This window comes from Leptodactylus fuscus, chromosome 2 (assembly GCF_031893055.1).
Source record: "Leptodactylus fuscus isolate aLepFus1 chromosome 2, aLepFus1.hap2, whole genome shotgun sequence".
Lineage (NCBI taxonomy): Eukaryota > Metazoa > Chordata > Amphibia > Anura > Leptodactylidae > Leptodactylus > Leptodactylus fuscus.
Window position 1 is genome coordinate 223,161,466 of NC_134266.1, and position 19,580 is coordinate 223,181,045.

General features: G+C 38.4%; 1 protein-coding gene across 1 annotated transcript in view; it reads right to left on the reverse strand.

Annotated features, from left to right (window-relative positions):
• Nucleotides 1-18,075, reverse strand: part of LOC142195673 (solute carrier family 26 member 10-like) — a 35,372-nt gene extending 17,297 nt beyond the window's left edge. Inside the window, exons 1-8 of the mRNA XM_075265645.1 lie at nt 17,810-18,075; nt 9,262-9,372; nt 7,590-7,750; nt 6,079-6,243; nt 5,505-5,657; nt 3,992-4,074; nt 2,052-2,199; nt 1,145-1,258 (exon numbers count right to left, since the gene is read on the reverse strand). Of these exons, the coding sequence (XP_075121746.1) occupies nt 1,145-1,258; nt 2,052-2,199; nt 3,992-4,074; nt 5,505-5,657; nt 6,079-6,243; nt 7,590-7,750; nt 9,262-9,372; nt 17,810-18,074 (1,200 nt within the window). The 5' untranslated portion in view covers nt 18,075. The remainder of the gene's footprint in view (nt 1-1,144; nt 1,259-2,051; nt 2,200-3,991; nt 4,075-5,504; nt 5,658-6,078; nt 6,244-7,589; nt 7,751-9,261; nt 9,373-17,809) is intronic.
• Nucleotides 18,076-19,580: the final 1,505 nt, after the last annotated feature.

Here is a 19,580-nt window from a genome sequence, read left to right on the forward strand (position 1 = left end):
TAAGAAATCAGAAAGGAGAGAAAGAATTTCAGCGTGACCTGTGGGGCCCCCTGGCTTCTGCGCCCAGTTCCTGCAACCCCTATAGTGACTCTAGTGTATAAAGGGTCATTAGATGTGTGTGGGGTCATCAAAATTTGTCCCGTTCACCTACCAGGACATATTAGGACATATGGATGCATCTAGCAAGAATGAAGAGAGATATTATATTTATACACATTGCCAGGCTCTTGTAAGAGTGACCTGTGGTGATCACCGGTGATCCTCATATTTAATGGGGTTGTTTGTTATAAGACAATTTTGTTAGGAAAAGAAAATACAGGTACCCACCAACTACCCAAACCTTATCAACATCTTCTTTCCTTTCGGCTTGACCTTAATGTATGGATAATTACTTTTATAGCAAAATGATGGAGAACAAGTAGAGGAACCCTTAGTGTATATTTATTACATTAAATGGGCAGTAGATGGAAATAGAATCACATACATATTGTATTTTACCTATATAAGACACTAGAAGTAAATTGAGCACAATTGTGGTAACTGTGGGGACGGATAAACCTTGAGTGCGTCTTTTTTAACCACATGTTTTTTTCCTACTTTTTGCACTGTTCGTGTTGTACTCTATCTGTTTTTTATATGATGCGGAAATAAAGGATTAATTGAAATTGAAGACCCTGGAGTGCTGCGAACTTCACTTTTCTCTATTGGTTGCCGCTATAGATACTTTACTGTAATATCTATGTCATCCAACTAATTGCATTTATTAATGATTTACATTTACAGATCTGTGCTGTATCAAAGCCTCCTATAATATGAGTCCATAACGGATGTGTATACCAAATTGTCACAAAAAAGTCACAATTGTTTCTGCAAGAATTTTTGTGCAATTTGTATTTTTTAGTTCTGCACCCCACATGCGTTATGGTATGCCATAAGTGTCTAAAATGGTAATACCCCTTTAAATTAGTAAAATGAATGCTAATAATTCAACACCAGGCAATAAGTGTATGGTACTAAGCAAATCAATGGCAGCATGTCATAATATACAGTACATAGGTAGTAGGCATGAGCACCTTTCTAATTGAATTACATAAACAATACAGGTTGAGGAGATGTATATACATACAAATACATGAACCATTACCTGGGTATGACCTCCAGCACTTTCAAGAATATTTGTTGTAGCCAAAGTAGCAGAGCTGGGAAAGCAGTGAAATAAAGAAGAGACCATGTTGGATATTCCATGAGCCAACAGCTCCTAAAAACAAAAAATATGCAGCTAAGTCAACAACAAGCCACGAGCAAAACCCACTTATGCAAACGTCGAATGGTGATAGATGTGAAGAACATGGTCACGCTAAGTCCTAGTAAGAGCACTCAGATCTGTCATATTAGAAAATGAGCATAATGTGGGGGACCTCATGTAGGGTGACCATATGGCACACGTTGAAGATCAGACTAGAAAGTACAGAACATAGTAGAAATATTTCAGCAATCCCGTAGTATGGTTCATTTTATGGTACCACTACTAAGCACATCAGGACCTGTGTACATGAAAACCTCCATACACATGAATAGTTAAAGGGATTTTATCATTAAAACTGCATTTTTTCTCGCTAACACTTAAGAACAGCCTTAAGAAAGAGCATACTGTGATTGGCCACAAGAAAATGGCCACAGGCATGGCAGAGCCGACTGTGCATGCATCCCATTTAAAGCCAGAAGATGCCATCTGAAGAACACGTCATGGAGAGGGAGATCCAGAGGAAGAAGAGGATGTCACTGGAGAGTTCTCTCGCAGCACTGGGGACGCCCCCTGTCCTGTTTGAGCGCTGGGGACCTCCCCCGATGCTGCAAGAAAACTCATTTGCATACTGATGAAAACCAGGATATCTAAGGAACAGCGGCACCGAGAAGACATCTAAAGGTAGGATAAGAATAGCCTTTCTTAAGGCTATTCCTAAGTGTTAGCAAGAAAAAATGCAGTTTTATTTGTAGAATCCCTTTAAAATTATAATGCTATGAAATCAGTTTATAAAAGAGAATCTAACCTGGTTGGGATCAATGCTATATCTGTGTTTCTCTGCATAGATCATAGCAAGTGAGACAGACACAGCATAACCTACAAACGTGATGGCGATAGTGTCTCCGATCACATTAGGAATAACATCCAGTGCTGGGAGCTTGGGGGCTGGAAAACTGTAAAAAAATAAATAAAACACTTCTGTCAATACAGTAAAAGATCTATCACTCATATACATCATATTAAAGGTAAAAAAAATATTACATAGTTGAAAAGGTTGAAATAAAACATGCACGTCCATCAAGTTTAATTTATAATCTGACAGCATTGATCCAGAGAGAGGAAAAAATCCCTATGAGGAGGATATCAATTATCTCATATTACGTGAAAGATTCCTTCCTGACTCCAAATATGGCAATCAGAATAAATCATTGGTAATATCTCTCATCTACAAGAATCCCATCCCCATAAGATTAATTAAAACCCTCATTGTCATTTGTTATTAGATAAGAATCTAGTCCTTTTATAAATATCAATATGGCATCACTCATTACAATGTCTTGGGGTAGGACACTGCATAGTTAGACTTCTCCAACTGTAAATAACCCTTTTCTTATATAGATGCCTTAACCAGCTTACCATCATACTACGTCTCCTTAAGGAGTCCTGTCAGTGTATCGGGACTTATTAAACCATGCATGCTCTGGTGAGAAATTTTGTTAAAGAGTATGCCAGTCTTCCTTGATGGAAAATGGGAGCTTGCTCTAGTGCCACATTTTGTAAAGTATCTCCAACTAGATCAGTGATACCCAAAGTGGTCCAGGTGGACCCCCAGGGGTCCACGGGAGACTCGCCGGAGGTCTACATGATAACTAATCTTCACATTTTTTGACGAGTTTTGGTATGGTAGAAATGTAGCAGCAGCGGGTCCACCAGTAAAATTTTGAAAGTGGTCTATGAGAAAAAAAAAGTTTGAGAAACTCTGATCTAGATCAACGTCTGGTTTTCGTGAAACCAAGTGGAAATTGCTAGATTATGTAACTTGGTTTCAGGAAAACTAGGCATTGAGCTATAGGGAGCTACCTTCCAAAAGGTGGCACTAGAGCAAGTTTCCCTTTACCACTAAGAAAAGAACTTACTTGCATATTTCTTTCCCAACAGATACACTAAATACAGATGCCAATGATGGGCAATTTTTCATTTTTTGCTCATTATAAGTGTGACCTTCTATAATATCACGGAAGGGCACTGACACTGACTGCCCAAGAAATTTAAAACTTGACTTTTATTTGATTGTTTAAAAAAACAAACTAAATTAAAAACTGCTGACAATACCCTTCAGGGTGGATACTGATTGTGAAGTCATACACAAACCATTTACTTTGAAACATGTGGGGGGACCTGTCTCTGGTAAATCCCTAGAGACTGAGAACACCTCACTCCCTCATACACATGTCCTGCGGGGTATAGTATTGCCGAGCTGCATTCACGGGACCTTGCATAAGGCTCAGCGAGCACCCCCTCCTCGCCTCCGAGGTTACTGGCCTAACGCCACGCCAACAGAGGGAATGGAAGGACTCACTGGCCAGGTCACCTATTAAAGCAGCCGGTATATTTCAACTCCCGCACTAGATATTAATCTCTGACCCTACGCGTTTCCTCCTATTATAGATTCATCAGGGGTCACTAATGTAGATTTCACAAATAGAAGCAGTCACAACTGCTCTTTCAGTGGTATAATGGGCTGACCGCCAGCAGGACCGCCGCTCCACATTCCGCTGGTCTTTCTAATATTTCACAATCCAATTGACTTTACTTTACCATGTGACACAATTACACTGTTCCAGCTCACATATAATGACTGGGTTCTAATTAATAATAAATAATTGGAATCATTTTGCTGTTATAAACTTATAGCTTCAAACTATGCCATAAATGAATAAATAAATATACAATGATGGGTATTACCCTGCTGGTATACTTCCAACTATCTGCACATTATATCGATTGTCCAGAGAAGAAGCAAAAGTTATTCCAGTAGCTACAAGAACCTGCAATAAAAAGAATATTAAGTTGCTTAACCTGAACATTAAGAACATTTACAGCATTATTATATTATATTATATAATAATATACTATATTATTTTGCATGATCGGGGTTTATGATGACATGTTCAGCGTATACAATGATAATAATAAAAATCATAAGGGTCTAAGTGAGTATTAAGGTACATTTTGGGTAACTCATTTCCATAAATTAGTAATAGGGTCTTATAACACTTCCATTAGCAATTTCACCCTTACAGGTAAGTCTGCTTACATTATGGTGGAGGTCAGACATGGAAAATATTATTATCAAATAGTTACCACTGCCTTAAATAATAGAAGTATGTCAACTGGTTAACCAAAAAAATTACTTTAAGAACCGTAAATCAACCTGAAATATTTTACAGGTCAATTTCTCGCAACAGTAAAACACTAACATTGTAAATCAGCTTCAAATATGTTCTAGCCCAGAATCTCCTGCACTGGGCTTGGGCACTGACAAAGTAATAGGAGGCATAACTAAAGGCACATAAGCCAACCATCAGCCGTGTCCCATCTGCACATTTTAGACCCTTGTGTTATCTGTCTGGGCCCAGAGTGTCTTAAAGACTTGTATATAATATTCCTGTGCAAACAAGATCCCCATCATTCCCATCTATCAGTAACCCCCTCAAAGTATCTTCTCCTCTGTGCCAGATATCAAGGGAAATCAGAAAGGAGAAGAAAGAAGTTTAATGAGCCTTAGTTTGGTGATGGTGATCTTTAGGTCCATGGGCTTATGAGCCCCAGTTACAGGTACAAGTCCTATATAGTTATATCTATTTATGTCGGTATCCCTGAACCTCCACCAGAAGATATCAACATCTGAGCTAATATTCAAGCCAATCATTTGCTTATAGACATAGCTGATACATGTTCAGTATGTACAACGATAACAACCAAATCTACTATATGGTTAAATATGTTCTTGAACATGTTCTGTATAGATGGAGGATGGGAAGAATTATTTCTTCTAAGAAGCCAAAGGAACCCTAGTCGAACACGTTGTATATTGATGGCACAATGGGTTTTGTGGCTATTGTAGTCTGTCTACATTACACCTTAATACAAGCAATAAGCAGTAAGCAGCAACATGGCTAAAGCATCTATTCTGTTACAATAAACTTCTATTATCTTTATTTGCATATCCATAAGGAAATGACTACCTCTGTATTCTTTCACCAGTTAAAGGTCCCTACAGAACGTTATTATTGGTTTGGGACCAGACTTTTTTTTTAATATCAGTTCTCTTTTATTACTGGTCCAGTCTATGAAGTTTTGGACCTGCTTGGAACACCTCTAAAAACAGATGTTATTCATATGGTTTACCAAGTGACCCATGTACAATCTCTATTATTACTCCCATTTGCATGTTTAGGCTTTAATAAATACTTACTATAATGATCTCCCCTGGTATTGGTGTCCGCAGTTTTGTTCGGAATCGCGCATTAAGTTCTTTGATGGGTATCAGCACAGCTAGGCAGAGCAGTGATATAGTCAACTCTGCAATATTCGTCATGTGGGCAGCCGTAAAAACTGATGCCAGGGTCTAAATAACACGGAAAGGTGAGTTTAACAAGACCTTATATATATATACACAATTGTGCTAATTGTTCTTCCCAGTACGTCTATATAGCCTATAGTCTCAAGTATGATTCTGATTCATCATAAATCAATATAGTTAGTAAGCTTCAATGAGTGCTAACTGCATAGAAGTGACATATAGAAATTGAATGGAGACTTCACTAACTCCAAGTGAATTAGTTATAAAGCAGCCCTGACCTCAGACCAAAGTGCCCCATTCTGCAGAACCACCTCACTAGATGCCCGTTATCTCACCGTTTGTCACTTTTGTCCCAAATTGACGCTGTCCTGCTTGTGCTTTTGGCATTTCAGTTGTTTTAGACGCCATTTTATTTATCTTTGAACCATTATTCATGAAGCAGTCTATGGCCATGTATAGGGCTCACCTTGAAAATGGCAAAGGATCCAGTAGGACGTGGGAGTAGAAGTCCCATCATGTTCTGTATCTGAGAAACGGTGACATGAAAAGCAGCAGCATTCGTGAAAGCTTTGACTATTGGCTCAGACAAGTATGTGGATAAGAAGCCTAGTTGTAGGACAAACATGATGATCTGGAGAGAACAGAACACAATTAGACTAGACGAGCCATTGCGTGTGGTATTCCAGTATAGGTTGTACATATTCCTTTGCTATTTGTTGCTTAAAGAGAACCGGTTTGCTTTCCTGACATGTTTTAGTGAATGTTTCTATTGGTAATGAAGTTATGGTTCTGGAGCATCTTTTGTGATATGCAGTCTGTCACTAAAACCCAATATATCAACCATGATTTGCAAATAGATAGTGTGAGAAGGTGACAGGCAGAGTGCTGGAGTCATATTATATGTCCCCCAGGTTTCTAGCCTATGTGTGGTCCAGTGTGGGTCTGGAATAGGCCTCAGCCCAGATGTAGGTCATTGGCTCATTACTGGGCTATAAAAGGCTGCAGAGCCTGCACTTCAGGGCAGATCCAGGGAGTGAGAGGACGTGCCAGGGTCTGTCCTGACACTGTGAGACTGGAAAGACTATACTGCACTCTTTTTGTTGATTCGTGTGGCTGGTAGTAAGCCACACGTACAGTTAGTACTTATTTGTTCATTTAGTGCTCAGACGAGCAAGAATTATTTTGCTGTTTTTTTCCTAAATAAACCTGTTTTGCTACAGTTTTGTGTTCCTATCTCTGACTGGTTGGGTCCGCACCATTGCTGCTACTGACTTACTTTCCCCACAATAGATTAAGGTCACCTATCTCAAACATTGCTTTCCCTTGTGAATTGGTGCCTTTGTTGCCGATATATCACTCTTTTAGTCAAAATGGAAATGAGCTCTTTGGAGAATTGAGGGCATTGCCATTGCTCCAAACAGGTAAGTTTGCCCTTGTTTCTCCAAAGAACTAATTTGCTTATTGATAAAAACTGCAATATCTTGACAACAGAGGGTTGGGTTGATATTCTAGCTTCTAGTGACAGACCCCCTATAAAATGTGCCATTCCTTTGCTGCTCCTTTTAGAAAGGTAGGAATAAATTGACAACTGTGTGTTACCTTACCAAAGGGGTGTGTCTCTATAGTCTGATGACCTGATACTGCCGGAACTGATTGGACAATGGCAAACTGGGGACACTCCTGACTGGTAACGCCAAGTGTCAATTTACTCAAAGTTCTAAGAGAAGCTCCAGAATATTGTGAGGAATAATAATTTACTAAAACAGACATGTTAGGAATCTGATAGACCTTATTTAAATGGGTAATATTTTCAGATATTATACATTTTTTTTATCATTAATTTTTTTATTAGTTTTCAAATGATATAATATCTTACTTATCTCATTTTTTAAACTTGAGAACTGGAAATAACTAAAGTATATTTAAGTATCGGTCTGCATATAGAAATGATAAGTCAGCTGGTAATAGTAAATTTACCATTATCAGTCCCATTAGGAAGGCAATAGCAGCAGCCATCCCTATTCTCTGTGCATACATTTCCGATTGCTCCTCACTGGTAAGGTTTCTGTTCATTGGGTTGTCAAATAGATGTTGATCAATGATTGAGCCAGTCATAAGACTTAGCACAGCAAAGGTACCTGTAGGTGGGCAATGGAAAACATACATTTAAGTTGAGAATATAGAAGATTCACCTGTCTTTTACTATATATGAAGAGTTTATACAGTTATCTTGTTTGACTTTTCTCCAACCCAAGCTTTCAATGCTACTCAAATTGTAAAGGAATATTACAAGTCATTCTATGGGAAATGCTATTAATTCAAGAGGATGAACATCTGTCCTGGTTATCTAGTGGACACAAGTGCCTGGATCATTAGAGTTACAGTACAGAGATATCGGGGCATTGTCATCATAAAACTTTAATACCCCTTTACATTTAAAGGAGCTGTCCAGTTTCAGATTAATATTGAGAGACCAATGTTATTGTTTGTATGACGAAAATTGATATAACTCAGTGGTTAGCATTGCAGCACTGTAGTCCTGGTGTTCAAATCCCGCCAAGGGCAAAAAAAAAACATCTGCAAGGAGCTTGTATGTTCTCCCCGTGTTTGCATGGATTTCCATCCCATATCCTGAATACATACTGATAGGGAAAAATGTACATTGTGAGCTCTATGTGGGGCTCATAATCTACATTAAAAAAAATTGATATAATTCTCCAATATACTTTCTGTATTCATTCCTGGTGGTTTTCTAGATCTCTGCTTACTGTTATTCATTCTGCTTACTTCCAGTGGATAAAAATCAGTCCATGGTCATGTGATTTACGGTCCATGGTCATGTGATGGACACAGGTGCACAGTTCGTTACTACTCAGATGTCTGATTACTATGCTGTGCCCATAACCAGATGTGTGTTCATCACATGACCATGGACTGATTTTTATCCACTGGGAGTAACTGTAATGAATGACAGCAGGCAGAGATCTCAGAGATAATGAGAAAACTGTATCACCTTTTCTGCCACCCTTTTAGCTTTTTCAGAATCTCCTATCCATAATTTTACTGAGTGAAGACAGGTATCAATTGCAGATTGAGACATACAGTATAATACTAATTCAAGCTACCCACACCTATAACATTAAAACCTTTAGGTTGAAGCCTCTCATTGCAAAAATATTGTAATTTACAGTACCTGCAAAGTGGAAGGGATTCTGGCTAATTCTATCCACACATTGCCGAAAAAATCTGCATCGGGAAAGTTGCGTTTTCAAAAACAATTGTATTTTTTAAAATCGTAGCATGACAATTATACCAGCAGAAACGCTAGTGTTTTCCACATCAGTATAATAGGGGCAGAGGGACCGCAGAGGAAAACTCTGCAAAATCGAAATGAAAGATATTGTGGAAGAAAACGTCATGGTCTTAGGCTTAAAAGGTGATTTTGCTTAGGAAATAATCCATAAAAAATTGAAAATATAAATGACACACAAAACCCTATATGAAACAAGTAAAGCATTGTGCGATTTAACTGGGCTACTGCCGAGATTCTTATGTTGAACGGTTGCGAGATATTTACAGTAGGTTATGAAAAAAGAACCATGCATTACATTGAAATCATACAGAACAGACTTGTTTCCAGTGCTCTCACCAGTAGAAACATGATGACCAGTCCCGAGTAGCATGTAGAGTAAAACAGGAAAGAAAGATGTATAGAGGCCATACACTGGAGCAACTGAAGTCAGCAGGGCAAAGGCCATTCCTAGGAGAAATGCATTCAACAGGTTCATTATGGTCAAAATAGGTTTGGCGCTACTATTAATACAGAACATCTTATAGTATCTTGAAAAGGAATCTGTAATATTGCCATGTATTAAGGAGTTAATGCGGATACTCTAGCCAAGATACTAAGCAGGAAGGCTTGGTTACATCTATTTACTGAGTAATAATAATAATAATAATAATAATCAATCCTTAAAGGGGTATTCCCATCTACATAATTATTTTTTAATTTGTAGATGATTAAAAGTTAAACATTTTTGCAAATATAAGTAATTAAAAATTCTGCAGAGTTTTAAAGATTTTCTCTAACTTTCTTAGTGGTGACGTCTGTTATCTTGATCGGTTGCCAGTGGATACGACCACTAATGCAGAAACTTTCTAAGGTCAGAATCCGCCATGATTTCCTTATTGTGGCCGGGATATCTTCTGCTACATGTAGTGTCCCCGTCTGATATTCCAGCTACAATAAGAAAATCATAGCTGGGTTCCTGACAAGTCCCAGACCATAGAAAGTTTCTGCATTAGTGGTCGTATCCATGGTAACCGCTCAAGATAACAGACTGTCACCACTAAGAAAGTTAGAGAAAATCTTTAAAACTTTACAGAATTTTTAATTACTTATATTTGCAAAATTATTTATCTTTTAATTATCTACAAATATAGATATGATTATGTACATGGGAATACCCCTTTAAAATCTAATAATTATAATAATAATAATAATAATAATTATCAATCCTTAAAATCTACAACAAAGTGCAGTACTCCAGGGATGTGCAAGTCAGGACACCACAACTAGCTTCACTCAGGTGAACTAAGGGAGCATGCCAGTGGCGTAAATACTGGGGAAGCACTGGTAGCCGCTGCCACAGGGCCCGGGACATTAGAGGGCCCGGTGGGTCCCTGATTTTGATTTTTTTTTAATAGGCAGTTACCTGCTGGAGTAACCCCGGCCTTATATACTTACCGATCCTCGCTCCTGCTCACAGCTGCCAGCGCTTCGCCTTCTGCAGCTGGGACCTATGACAAATGTTTGCCTTGGGGCCCAGCTATTCCTAATTAGGCCACTGAGTATACCGTATAGTATATTGTATAAAGTACATGTATAAAGTACATGTTCTCTCTTGTTATATACTACTGTACCATCTATGAAACTGTATCACTGAAATTTCCCCATTGTGGGACTATTAAAGGATTATCTTATCTTATCTTAAATATTACATGACACTCTTTCACAAATTCCTAAAATTGCTGGTTAGATTGTTTATCTCCAGGGTTCCCACCAGTAGCCCGCTGACTGGCTCTTGCTTTGAACTGGGGTCTTTTAACTCTGTGAGCTAAGAATATGTATTAAAGCCCCAAGTAACATAAAGATGCTGCTAGATGATGATTGGGACCCCTGCAGTGGGATCGAGTAGATGGAGTCCTAGAAGGATTATCCATTGACCTGACTCTATACTAGATGTCCTCTTAGTCATATAGTGTATTTGTATGAAGTACAGGGAGTGCCATACACTGATTGCTGGCATTAACCCTTTGATGTCTTGATCAAATCGCAGTCATATTTGAACTCTATGGATGTTACAATATACCCTTATTGGTCTAAAAATAATAGTGAAAAAAATACAAAAGATTTCTCTACCCTTTCTGTAAACAGAAATAAAAAACAATAAACAAAGTCAAACACAAAAATATTTTTTTCATTTAGTGAATGCCATAGTGGAAAAAAAAATCAAAAAGGCCAAACCATAGTTTTTATTGTGTTTCTCATCTTATACAAATTGGAATAAAATAACTGTCAAAACCAAAGTACAGAGAACTGCACCTTTATTGCTTCTTTACCCCCGTCAAAAAGATGTGCACTGCAACATCGCCTCCGTCCCGTCCTATATCTACCTTGTATGCTCTGATGTTAACTGTCTGTCTTCGTATTGAAGTGAGAAAGGGAGATTGGTAAATCATTCCCCCCAGATCAATGGAGAATTTTCCAACTCTGTAATGACTTCTCCATCTTATGCAAAGTACTGGAAACCAATAATAAACTTCTGCCCCATAAGGGCTTCACACGATCTATCCTGCCCATGAATCGCTTCACGCAATCTATCCCAACACCTTGGACAGATGCTGGCCATAACAGCAGGGAAGGAGTCCATGACACATATTTAGTGGGAATGTCCATCCATTCACCAGTATTGGTCCAGGGTCATTGAGAACAAACACAAAGTCACATAACTTAAGTTAGATCATTCACCATGCACTGTTCTGCTGTCCATTTTGATAATTGGTTAGTAAAAAGCTATGAAAATGTTAGACATTCCCCAAAATTGTATAAATAAAAACTACCGGCCCCTCAAAAAAGACACGTTATAAAAAAAATTACAGTTCTCAGATTATATCAGATTAAAAAAAAACAACTTTGGATTTTTGTGAAGGTGTTAAAACATAACAAAAACTATAATTTGGTATTTCCATAATCGCAACAACTAACAAAACACAGATAACATTTTGGCTGCACCGTGAACGCTGTAAAATCAAACTCATAAGAAAATGGCACGTATGAATTTTTTCTCTAATTCCACCCCATTCTGTATTGGCAGCTTACCGATACAATATATGGAATATTAAATGGTACCATTATGAAATGCAATTTGTCCTGCAAAAATTAAGCCCTCGTACCGCTCATGAGCAGAAAAATAAAAAAAAGTTATGACTTAAAGAAGGTGGGAGTAAAAAAATTAAAATAAAAAAAACGAACAAAAAAAAAATAGGCTGCGTTGGGAAGGGGTTAAAATATTTCTCATGTTTTTATGAACAGTGCAGTTTTTCAATAAACAATATGTAGGCCATATTCAATTCTCAACACAATTCAGAGCTTTCTGCCATTGTTTATCAGTATCAGTGGGTGTGTATACAATAACTTCCTGCGATCTGATACATCGCTTATCCCTCCCTGCGATACAAGAGGTGCTCTTGCATGATTTCCGTTATTTCTCAGAACACAGGTCTGGGACATTTACTGCCACGTGTCTGCTATGAGATGTATTGTAAAAACGGCTGACCACTCGTATGTAAGCAAAAAGTGACCGCTCCATAATAAAATAGTGCGCTGTCCTATTCTATAGTACATAGCGTATACCTATATAGTGTACAGCATCAGAGAGTACTCTGCTTTCTGTTAGTGAATGACAACAGTCTAAGGCTGAAAATCCTCATCTAATGGCAATGAATCTTGAAAGCAGAACATATGTATTTCACTGTCAAATGCATCCCAATGCTGAACCATTGAAGACCAAGAGTAAAGCCAAGAGTAAAAGCTCCATCAAATTTTTATCCTCTCTAGCAGACAACTTCATTGCCCAGCTAGTAGAAGAAAACACGAGAGGAACATCCATTTTGGACCTAGTCCTAACCAACAAAGAGCACATGGTTAAGGGACTACGGGTAGCAGGGACACTGGGATTCAGCGATCATGCTATACTTGAGTTTGGGGTTGCAAGAAGAAGAAGAAGACCTGAGAAGACACAGACTTCAAGGCTCGACTTTAGCAGGGCAGACTTCAAGAGCCTGAAGGCAAGGGTTAGCAGAATTCCATGGTGCAAAATTCTTAAGCACAAAAATGCACATGAAGGGTGGGAAATCTTCCATAGGGAAATCATTAAAGCACAGGAACTAACAATACCTAGAAGGAAGAAAAATGGGAAGCACCTAAAAATATCAGGATGGATGACCAAAGTATTACATAACCTGCTAAAAAGGAAAAAGGAAACATACAAAAAGTGGAAGATGGGAACTATACCTAAGGAAGAGTACACAGCAGTCTGCAGACTCTGCAAGACAAGCATCAAAGGAGCTAAGGCTGAACACGAATTGAAGCTTGCAAAAGAGGCAAAGAGTAAGGTAAAAGGATTTTGGGGATATGTTAAAAGCAAAAGAAAAGTGAAGGAGACCATTGGAGTCCTGAAGAATGACAAAGGAGAAACAGTTAACATGGTGGAACAGCAGGTGGAGCTACTAAATTCATATTTTGTATCCGTCTTCTCCCAAGAAACTAATGGAAATATCGACATTAATGGTGATGGAGATGAGGGGAAGGAGGACTCCAAGCTGACTATAAGCAAAGGTCTGGTAAGAGAGCACTTAGCCAAGTTACAGGAAACCAAGTCCCCAGGACCAGATGATTTACACCCTAGAGTCCTGAAAGAGATAGCAGAGGAAATAACAGAACCCCTTGCTATAATCTTCGGTAAGTCATGGGAAACAGGAGTGGTCCCTTTAGATTGGAAAAGGGCAAATGTTGTCCCCATCTACAAAAAGGGGAAAAGGGACGATCCAGGAAATTACAGGCCGGTAAGTCTGACCTCGATAGCAGGAAAAATCTTTGAGCAAATTGTCAAGGAACATTTACTTCGGTACCTGGATGGGAAGGCATTAATTAACCAGAGCCAGCACGGCTTTAGGACCAATAAATCTTGTCAGACTAACCTGATTTCCTTCTACAACAAAATCACTGAATGGTTGGACCAAGGGAATGCCGTGTACATAGTATATCTTGACTTCAGTAAGGCATTTGATAAAGTATCACATAACCTTCTTATTGAAAAAATGATTAAGTATGGCTTTGACAAAAAATCAGTTAGGTGGATTCACAACTGGCTTAATGATCGGGCACAACGAGTAATACTAAATGGCTACACATCGAACTGGAAGAAAGTCAAAAGCGGGGTGCCGCAGGGCTCTGTTCTGGGCCCAGTACTTTTTAATATCTTTATAAATGATCTGGACGATGGAATTATTGGGGAACTCATAAAATTTGCAGATGATACGAAGATAGGAGGAATAGCCAACAGTAGAGAGGAGAGAGAGTGTATTCAAAAGGACTTAGACACACTGGAACAATGGGCTGAGGCGAACAAAATGGTATTTAACAGAGACAAATGCAAAGTTCTACATCTGGGTAACAGAAATGTAAAAAACATATATAGTATGGGAGGAATAGAACTAAGTGATAGCATAGGGGAAAAGGACTTGAGCATAATAGTAGATCACAAATTCAACATGAGCCAACAGTGCGGTGCTGCTGCAAAAAAGGCTAATAAAATTCTGGGATGTATTAAGACAAGCATTGAATCTAGATCAAGAGAGGTCATTATTCCGCTGTACTCTTCCCTGGTCAGACCACACCTGGAATACTGTGTACAGTTCTGGGCGCCTCAATTCAAGAATGACATCGATATATTGGAGCAAGTCCAGAGAAGAGCAACCAAAATTGTGGAAGGTCTGCAAACCATGTCCTATGAGGAGCGGCTAAAAGAACTGGGATTGTTTAGTTTGCAGAAGAGAAGGCTGAGGGGAGATTTAATAGCAGTCTACAAATATCTGAAAGGTAGTCACAGTGCAGAGGGATCTACCCTATTCTCATTAGCACAAGGAAGTACAAGAAGCAATGGGATGAAACTAAAGGGAAAGAGATACAGATTAGACATTAGGAAAAACTTTCTGACAGTGAGGGTAGTGAGAGAGTGGAATAGGCTGCCACGGGAGGTGGTGGGCGCTCCATCAATGGAAATCTTCAAGCGGAATCTGGATAAACATATAGCTGGGATGATTTAGGAAAACCTGCACTCGCAGGGGGTTGGACCTGATGGCCCTTGATGTCCCTTCCAACTCTACCATAAGAATAAAAAGAAAAAAATAAGAATTATTGTGGAAGGTTCTGGGCCTGCAGGTTGATCATGCGGTGTACTAGTAAGCCAATTTGACCCAGACTGTGTTAGATTTGTCCCTCAACTTTACCTGTTGGAGGAGAGCTGGATCAAAGCAGACTCAAAACATAACCTGTAAGAACCCCATAACATAAGGGAAAAACTGTCCCAAGCTGACAATTTCATCTGTACTGGCCAACTAAGTAGGTAAGTATAACTTGCCACTTAATGATAAACAGTTTCAATAAACTTTAGATTAAGGCTAAGGCCCCACATTGCAGAAACGCAGCTTTTTTTTGTTGCAGATTTTGTTGCGTTTTTTTGAGCCAAAGCCAAGAATGGATACAAATGGAATCAGAAATATATAGAAAGCTCTTACACTTCTAACATCTGCTCAATCTAGTCCTGGCTTTGGCTCAAAAAACAGCAACAAAATCTGCAACAAAAAAAGCTGTGCTTCCGCAAAGTGAGTCCTTAGCCTTAGTCTAAAGTATCAAGAAATTGGCCACGGGCATACACAGTTGGCTCTGCCCGAGGCCCAATGGCAGAGTCGACTTTGCATGCCTAGGAGTTTGAAGCCAGCTCTGGAAGAAGACGCAGGGAGAGGCAGTTCCAGGCAAAGATAGAGGGGGCGCTGGAGAGTTCTCTTGGGGACGCCCCAGTGTGTTTGAGCGGGGGGACCACCCCCAGTGCTGCAAGAGAACTCATTTGCATACAGAAGAAAACCGGGATTTCTACCGAACGGCAGTGCGGAGAAGACATCTAAAGGTTGGAGAAGAATAGCCTTTCTTAAGGTTATTCCTACGTGTTAGGGACAAAAAAAATAGCATTTTAATGGTAGAATCCCTTTAAAGGGATCCTGTCACCAGGAAAATGTTGTTCAATCTGCAGGTGTCATGTTATAGAGCAGTTGGAGTTGAGCAGATTCATATATACAGTAGCTTAGAGAAAAAAAAATGTTCAGTATAACTTGTCATATACCCATTGAAATCTCTATAAAGTAAACCAGTCCTATATGACAGCGCTTCCATAGATAGCCGTCAATCACTGATAGGACCATCTTCTTGATGTTTTAGCAAAGAGCGAGCAGAGACCTCAATGAATAAAATATAAACTGGAATGAATCTTCTTTCACAAATTTTACATCATTTGATACATTTTTTTTATAATTACTATACAATTTACCATAGCACTGCTTTGGACACTGACAGTTTATTGAAGAATTTCCTGGTCCCAACATTGTAAGTTTCTAAACCTAAACATATGTAAAGTTTCAGCCTTTCAGCAGTTTTTTTTTCTTGAAACAAGCAATACCTCTTTATAGGTGTACACTCTCAGATATAGAAATAGCATACATTTTATTTTACTAAAAATTACTAAAATTATGAATTGCTAAATGCAAAATGTCATAGAAGATATAAAAACCAGAGAACTGTATACATTATACATTAACATCCAGTAATAACAGGGCATAGTGTAAAAGCAATGTGGAACATCATGTGCAATAAATTACAAACAAAAATATAGTATCAAATGCGGACATATACATTTGTAAATATATAAAAGAAAGATACATTAAGTGCATCACAAAACCAGAAAGATAGATGCTATAGAGAGATGTATTAGATAGATGGATAGATAGATAGATAGATAGATAGATAGATAGATAGATAGATACTGTAGAGAGATGTATTAGATAGATGGATAGATAGATAGATAGATAGATAGATAGATAGATAGATAGATAGATAGATAGATAGATAGATAGATAGATAGATAGATAGATACTGTAGAGAGATGTATTAGATAGACATGAATAGATAGATAGATAGATAGATAGATAGATAGATAGATAGATAGATAGATACTGCAGAGAGATGTATTAGAAATATATTGTAGAAAGATGTGTTAGATAGATAAATACTGCAGAGACATGTATTAGATAGATAAATAGATATGAGATAGATAGATAGATAGATAGATAGATAGATAGATATTGTAAAGAGATGTATTAGATAGATATTGTATAAAGATGTATTAGATATGTAGATAGATAGATAGATAGATAGATAGATAGATAGATAGATAGATAGATAGATATAGAAGATAGATAGATAGATAGATAGATAGATAGATAGATGATAGATAGATAGATAGATAGATAGATAGATAGATAGATAGATAGATATAGAAGATAGATAGATAGATAGATAGATAGATAGATAGATAGATAGATATAGATAGATAGATAGATAGATAGATACTGTAGAGAGATGTATTAGATATGTAGATAGATAGATAGATAGATAGATAGATAGATAGATAGATAGATAGATAGATAAGATAGATAGATAGATAGATAGATAGATAGATAGATAGATAGATAGATAGATAGATACCTGGAAAAAAATCCTTGTGGCATCTATGCTAAATTATTTTTACCAAAAGACAAAAAAACGTCCCAAGGATGCAGAAAATGTTGCATGAAGGCAGGCGGTCACTTTCACCCCCCCCCCCCCCCCTATTCTGGTTTATTAACTATATCATGAATGTTATATATATATTATGACACATTGACCTACAGAGTAACATGGCTGTGATGACTTTGCTACCTCTATAGGCTTGCTGGTTACACATGAGGAGCAGGTTGTACTTTGCTGTATATATTTTGTGCACATAGTGAGTTTTTCAGCAATAACAATCTATAACACTTACCTTGGGGTATATGTACTATGCCAACTGTCAGGCCCGCAACTAGATCTCCCAGAATCCATTTCTTCAGTTTGTACCGGGGTAACCAGCCTACAATGGGGATCCTATGTTTGAGTAAGGTATGGAGACTATGAGTGGAGCATTTACAGCTCCTGGCTAATCTTTCCTTTAAAGTCAGTGGCGGCCTCTCCAGATCCTTAGCTGTGCCATACACCTTCTGAAACTGCTCTTCCGTATAGATGTTCCTGTACACTGCCAGCGTAGTCATAGTGAACTCTGCCAATGTAACCTGAGATCACTGGGCATAGAAGTGAGGGAAGCCCTTATATATTTCTCTGTAATCTTTGCTCGCTTTCCTGCTTGTAGAGGTGGACCAATCCTACATGAGGCTGCTTGGGAATATCCTCCCTGGAAACATCCTTTATTAACCACTTCTGTGTAAAAAGGCGCATTTCAGGAAAAGGATGACATCCTCTATTTATGCCTATGGGACTAAGCATCAAAGAACAAGAGAAAGTCTCACCAGGTGTCACCGGAAGAAAAACTATTATTCCAGTGGAAACTTCTCTGCTTTGTATAGTTAAACAAATATGCATCAGAGATGAACTTTTACTGGAGTTCTATGGTAATGGTGAAGGCGCATCCTGTGAAATCTACAAATCTGACAACAAAGTACAATTCATTCAATTGGCACAGAAGCATGGAACAAAGAAATCAATGGTGGAATGGACACTATTAGTATAGAATAGGTTTACAAGGCAAAGGAAACAGGATGGACTATATAAAATCCATGAAATTATTTTATATACCTGATCCTTTTGGTAGATGCTAGTCCAGTGATGTAGAGCGTATAGTATGCAGCACATAATGCATACTATTACTGTATATAATCCCATACTATTCATTATACTATAAGCTATCGGCAGCATACGGGACCGTATTTGGCTCATTGAGTGGCTCCTGACAGCACTTTTCATAGGTGCTAAAGGGATTTTGGATGAAGCAGACTGAATCACAGACCTCATATTGAGACAATAGAAAAGGGATACTTTTCTATATTCCATTTCATATATTTTGAATTTTTATCATGGGGCCCAATGTGCAAGATATAAATATGTCAGAGCCTTCTCTCGGAGGTGAATCCTCCTGATGTACACATCTGACAGAAGGTTTAAATGTGTACAGAGCCTAATATGTGACTGCAGGATTTACACAGAGGTTTGCTAGTAGTTTGTGACCATGAAGACGCATTGATCTGAATAAGAGCTGTATACAATGATTAGCCATAACATTACAAACACTTGCCTAATATTGTGTAGTTCCCCTTCATCCCTACAGATTACCTCTGACACATGGAGACATAGAGTCCACATCATCGAATATTAGATTTCTCAGCAATTTGTGGTAGACTGAACCAGACAAGTTAATTTTTACTTCCTATGTGCATCATTTTCCATTCGAACCCGATCCTTATCCCAATTTGATCCCAATGCAAGTCAATGAGATTTTTTTAAATACTCGAAGATCGGATTTTAAAAACGATCCTATTCACTACACAGCATGGAGTCCAAAAATTGTTTCAAGTTTTGTATTCCACGCTGTGTAGTGATTAAAAAAAAATCCCCCGGCCACTTAGCCCCCCTGGTCCAGTCCTCTCTCATTGACATACCTTTAGAGTGCCGTGCGTGCCCCCACCTCCCTAGGCTAGTGTTAGACATGATGGGAGTAGGCGGGGCTTGTGGCTTAGGAGAGTGCAGGGGCGCGCAAGGCGCTC